This window comes from Charadrius vociferus, unplaced genomic scaffold (assembly GCF_000708025.1).
Source record: "Charadrius vociferus isolate BGI_N301 unplaced genomic scaffold, ASM70802v2 scaffold15, whole genome shotgun sequence".
Lineage (NCBI taxonomy): Eukaryota > Metazoa > Chordata > Aves > Charadriiformes > Charadriidae > Charadrius > Charadrius vociferus.
Genome location: NW_009650064.1, coordinates 8,019,940 through 8,026,346, shown reverse-complemented (window position 1 = coordinate 8,026,346; position 6,407 = coordinate 8,019,940). Strand labels below are relative to the sequence as shown.

At 37.1% G+C, this 6,407-nt stretch overlaps 1 protein-coding gene across 1 annotated transcript in view; it reads left to right on the top strand.

The window, feature by feature from the left end:
* The window catches only part of SLC26A7 (solute carrier family 26 (anion exchanger), member 7), a 72,787-nt gene that overhangs the window by 45,031 nt on the left and 21,349 nt on the right, over positions 1-6,407 (top strand). Inside the window, exons 8-10 of the mRNA XM_009891856.1 lie at positions 211-324; positions 3,469-3,546; positions 4,861-4,956. Coding sequence (XP_009890158.1) covers positions 211-324; positions 3,469-3,546; positions 4,861-4,956 — 288 coding nt within the window. The remainder of the gene's footprint in view (positions 1-210; positions 325-3,468; positions 3,547-4,860; positions 4,957-6,407) is intronic.

Below are 6,407 nucleotides of genomic sequence, written 5' to 3'. Positions count from 1 at the left end.
TATTATTCAAATTAGTTCTGAGTTGTGAGAAGATATATTATGTTAGGAGATCTTTTATCATGTACATATGTGACTTTTTCCCCTCAAAAATATGGCCATCTTTTGTCATTGCTAATATTTACATACATAATATTTACTCCTTTGTTGGCAAGAAGCATTGAAATGACAGAACAATAGGAAAAAAACATATTCTATCTAACAACTTTGCAGGAGTTTTTGGCTCATGGCCTCAGCAACGTGATTCCTTCATTTTTCTTTTGCATACCAAGCGCTGCAGCGATGGGACGGACGGCACTTTTATACAGTACGGGCGCCAAAACACAGGTAATGGGTTAGAGTGAAGTACACAGGAGAATGAAGTCTATGATACTGCTCGGTGGGACTTGTACTGATTTATCCATTGTATTTTCCTATTCTGCCTTTTCCTCTGCCCTGGGAAATGACCCTGCTCTGTCATTTTTAACAATCTGCATGGAATCACACCTGATCAGCAATTGTCTTACTAGAAAAGCTAATGGTTCCATTTATTCATTTTTACCTGATTAATTCAATATAAACTCTAAAGTCTATGGCAGTAAGGAGGTTAGGAGTTGTGTTTTCAGACTGCAGGAAACTACACACAAGCCCTTTCAGTTTTAAGTGAATTTGTTAGCACTGTAACAAAAGTGCCCTCTAATGGTGTTTAATGGATTTAATGGTATAGGATCAGCTGAAGTTTTAGAAAATTATCAGATTTAATTTAGTGCTTCTATCTGATTTTGAAAATAAATTGGAAGTAACCTTAAGATTTGTTTCTGAAAAAAAAAAAGTAATCTCCCAAATTCTGCCTTGGGACATGTTGCACTTGTCCTGTCCCTCAGTATACATTGCGCCCATAGAGATGACACTCTGGTTTTTGAGGACTTTTTGGGCTATTTCCTACCGCTGGAAATTAAACCCACAAGTTCTTATTGCAGTAGCTCAGAAAAGAGGGAACTGCAATTGATGAAAATGACAGCTGTGACCCTGTAAGGCTGTTACCTGTCCAAACCATGCCCATGAACAAGAGGAGTGGCAAACTGCTCATCTCTGGCCTTTGCATATGGTGGCACCACATGGGCCACTGCTGCCAGGACTTCCTTGGGGCAGCCCCCTAAGCACTGCCTCTCCCTCCTTCCTCTGAAATGCGAGGGTCCCCCGCTGGCATCCTGCCATATAAATGTTATGTCCTTTCGAGTCTGCTGCTATTGTCTTGTTATAGGTGTTGCTCTTGCCTGTGTACAGGTCATTAATTACAAGGGAAAGGGTAACGAGGTACAACTGATAAGGCTAAGCAATAGTCTATAGGTTCTGTTCCTTCTTGACCACGTCCTGCAATTATTTCTCATGCAGATACCACAATACTAAGAATCATAGAATAGAATAGAATAGAATAGAATAGAATAGAATAGAATAGAATAGAATAGAATAGAATAGCACAGCATAGCATAGGTTGGAAGGGACCATTTCAAAACTATGCATGTTAATTACTTGCTAATTAGCCTTGACAGGACTCTGAACTCAACTAATCATAATGAATAATTTATCCAATAATCATCTTTAAAAACATTTATATGCAAATAGTTTAGCTACCACTTTGCTATTAGCTATTTCGTATCTTTGAGTTGGATTCGATGTCATACCGTGTGCCCTCATCCTGATAGAGACCCTCTTCTGTTACCTGTTCACGCTTGGTCTGTACAATTTGTAGTTGTACTGCATCATGCCTTTTCCAAGGCAGCTTTCCAAGCCTTTCAAGGAAGCTTTAGGGTAACCTGAAGACCCATATGGGTAAGCTGAAGGCATATAGGGTATCTGAGCTCTTTGGCTCTGGTACATGTAGGCAAAGGCCCCGACAGACAGTTATTCCATATATGAAATGGAAAAAGAAACCGCTATGGTTTGATGTCAAGGTAGGAAGTACATGGTGAAAACAGGAAGTATCTGCTTGGTTTTATCCATCAGTTTCACAGTATAGCAGAGCCTGCATCCAAAAGTTAGAGTGTGGCCATGCGTTAGCACTATGAGAGTATTTTAATCAATATACAATTCTCTCTCCTTCCTTCTTTTCGGAAACCAGCACGTCCACTCAAGGCCCTACTTTTGGGGTTGTCTAGGCAGAATAGAGTTGGGAAAAACATCACTAATAAGTGTTGGTCAGATCATAGGCAAAAAGATGAGAGAGGGGTTGCTTTGACTACTACCTTTAATTTAGCATACATCATGAAAGACATGCGAAGAGCCTTTCAGAGGCTCAGAGCAGCCCTTTTTTCTCCAGCAGCTATACCTGGGATTCCCTGATGTCATTTATTCTTCAGTGACACCTTCTCCTGGGAGAAAACAGAAGTGTATCATGGACTAGAAGTGTTCTTCAAATAGAATCAACACTTTATTTTTTGCTTTTTGGGAAGGCGGAAAGAGGGAAAAGTTCCGTGTGACTTTGCTAGCAGATTTTGTGTCCCTTTTTCTGTAAACACTCTGTCTATCCTTCTTGATGGTATTTTTAAGTACACCATGGCTTTAATTTTCTAGTGTTTTAACAACTTGTCTGGTTTTGTTTTCAACAACTTGTCTCTTAAAATGAAACCTAATTATTTTAGTAAAGAAACATATTATCAATATAAAAATAAAGTGAGCATCTGTCTACTCATCGTCAAAAACCTTCTGTGAATCTGGACTGTATCTTAATGAGACCAGAAGTACTCTATTTTGAAAGTAGTCAGAGTGGAGTAGGAGACTGCAATTTTACTGTAGTTTCCATCAGATTAATACCATATAATACTGTGAAGAAGCATATAATTCTTGGATCATATATTTATCTGGATTCATGTCACCTGCATTAATTATCATTTTGAATATATATATATAAACCTGTTCCTAAATATTGTAAAATAAAGTCCACTGATGTTAACATGAAATCATTGGTTGTTTCTGACTTAACACAATAGTTTCCTTTTAGCGTTGATCCCAGTAAAAGAAGTTAAAAATCTTCTCTTCTGCAAAAGCAATGACAGAGTTTTCCATATGTAAGTTTTGCTCAGTGCTATGACAGACCTGAGATTCAGTGCAACATAGGTTGCGTGGCTATAAATACATTACAGAAAGACAGTGGGTGCTGCAAAACCTCTGGGATGAGATGTTGCACACGCACTCTCCACTTCGTGACCGAGTGTGTAAGTGATGCTGTGGTCTCTGTCCGTGTGCTGCCAGCAGGGTCACGCTCAGGTATTGAGATATCTTACTATGTTTTCACTGTAGTTGGCGGAAGGTAATCACCAGAGATTGAAATTGAAACTAGATGCATTTGTGATCTATAGATATGTTAATATCTAACATCTGCAACATCCCAATCTTGAATTAGTTTGCAATATTTGAAAATTAGTCCTTTTCACAATTTTTTGTTGTTGTTGTTAGACTGAATGATCTGCTTTCCTTGTTTACTTGTTTTAGGTGGCTTGCCTTATCTCTTGTGCATTAATTCTTGTGGTGATCTGTGCAATTGGACCTATGCTGTACTGGCTGCCTATGGTACGGTACTTTTCTTTTTTAAAGTTTATGTCAAACATTCTCTAATGACTTAATTTCTTTCAGGGAAAGACACTACTACCTCTAAACCAGCTCTATTTAATTTCAATGGAAGAAAGAATAGTAAAGGCACAGCAAGTCTCATCATAAAATGCAGAGGTGACAACATAGTACATGCAGATTTTACACATATATAGTTGCATATATAGACTATCACATAAGTATATAATAAAACATTTTCACTTATTTTTTGACACAAACGATTGTAGACAGTGATCTAAGCTTAATTACAGAAAGACTATGAGACATTCTTGTAGCTCTATCATGGAATACATCTACGCTAAGAGTCTGTACAGCAATGTGGTGTGTTTTCACATAAGCTATATCTAACTTTTGGTAATATAAATTAATAGTTAATTTTAACCAGAGGCATGCCAAAGAAGCAAAATACAACTCTGAAGTTATCCGTATGCTGCCATGTTTGTATATGAAAACTTAGCTCAACTGTATTTTAAATTTAGTTCATGCTATTGTTTACAGTGTCAAATGAAGGTTCTCACTTCTCAAACACAGATCCTTTTATAGTTTATTTTAACCACACAGAGTAAGGACAGTTGAAGAGGGGTGCACAATATGTCTTCTTTCTTACCATACTGTTTTCCTCCCTTCATTTTTTTATATCGATGATATGTAAATTTTGACTGTTTTCCCATTGGCTTTTTTTGCCATATTTAAAAACCCCTTCTTTTTGTATGTTGCTTTCTTGATATTTTATTTCTTTTCCACTATGTTCTTTCAGCCCTCCCCACCTGCAAGTCCATCACTTTATACTCCATCCTTTTTGGCTCCAGCTGATTTCTCCATCCCTCTCTTCCCCCTTTCTGATTTGGAGAACAATAAATTATTTTGTTTGCCTCAATGCTAATGGATTTTTTTCTCTAGAGGCCTTCTCTAGGCAATGAAGAAGGGGAATAAAATTCTTCACTATATAGAAGTTGAGTGCTGATTTGCTTCTGAGTCCCCCAGACTATGACAGAATCTCATTGGTCAGGGAATGTATGGAGAGCCTTGGGGCATCCTGAAGTTTCTGTCATTTTCTCACAATCAGGTGGCCTATAAACTCCCTTCAGGAAAGAAAAATGGGGTTTGATACTGTTAAGTTTGTGTCACAAGGACACCTGTGCTTATCCTATTTTAGAAACACTAAATTCAGTTTTTTGATAATTTAATTATAATATTGACTGCTAAATTGAAGAAAGAGCAGTCATTTTCACTAACAATCCTGCAAATGGCTTTCATTTTTTAATTTCTTTGCAGTGTGTACTAGCAAGCATTATCGTTGTGGGCTTGAAGGGGATGCTAATGCAGTTCCGTGACTTAAAAAAATATTGGAATATGGATAAAATAGACTGGGTAAGTGAAACTTAATCTAAGGAAGTTTTCCTGAGGCCCTCTAATAAATACCTACTAAAAAACTTCACAGTTCTGTGGCCCTAGAAAATATAAGTATGAGCTGTTATTATTAGGGCTTTTGTGTACTATCAACTTATTTTTTATCTCAGAGCAACACATTTGTAATGTCAATTGTCTTAAAAAATGGAATTTTAGCAAATGATAAAGAATCAAGCCTAATTTAATTCTAAGTATGCGTATACAGACAGATCAGGTTAATCTGAGCAGCTGTGTGTCTGATGCCTTCTCTAGCTGCTTAGCATACTTTTGCTATGTAGTATTATTGAAGAGATCCTGGTACCTTTGTCCTCTGGGGATACGGAATGACCACGCAGGACAAACAGAACTGGAAACACTAGAGGTGCAGAAAGGTACATGTCCTAAGGTGCCGCAGGTAAATTGTTATAACTCTTTCAGATTTCACAAACAGAATATCTATTGTTTGATCATAATGAAAGATTCTGCAGTATGAGAGGACGAATACATCAGGAAAAGCAGGCAGATGGAAAGAGACATAGTATGAAAATCTAGTATAATGCAAAGTCTGAATAGTCTGATATACGTTTGCACATAATTTCTATCAAATATTAAAGATGATCCACATTCAGCAAGACTTCTAGATTTCTCTTCTAAGAGAGTTTTTGAATGTATTGGCCAATTGCTGGAACCAAAAACGCTAACCACTTACATAAACACATACTGACATCCCATAAAGCTTTTGCAACTTGTGTTTATGAAGTTTCAGTTAACAAATATTCAGAAAGGTATTTTGGCCATATCCTCCTCCTCATGGTGGGAGATATAGGTTACTGGAGGTAATACTGGACTTCGTTGAACTCATCGAGGACTTAGTATTCTACAGCAGTAATGGTCTAGACAGAATAAAAGTTTTTTTTAATAGAGTACTGTATTTCAGTATGGAAAGCAGAGCTGAGTAAAAAACATCAAGTCTGGCTGTGTGAGATTTTTCATATTTCATCACAGAATACTAGAGTTGTTTTGGTTTTTTTTTCATCATCCTCTATCTTCATGAAACTGTATGTTCCTCAAGCAGAAAAATTCTGAAAATATTTTCTAACACTTGTAGAACTGTATTTGGCCTTTGGCTTAACCCATATTACCAATATGGTGAATACCCATATTACCAAATGGTGAATGATGGGGATCAAGAATTATTTTGGGGACAGTGGACTTAAAAAAATTGGTAGTTATGGGAGAGAGAAATAGCTTCTCTATCAGTGCATTGAGATAATAAGTAGTTAAGTTTTCCAGCAGGATGTTCTGGAATCTCACTGGACTTGATGTGTCTTCACAGATAGACTGGGCTGACTGATTTTTGCTTTTGTGGTTTTGGCAGAAAAGGATGAGTGAGTAGTTAACTATTACATCTCTGACATCTGTCATTATTTCTA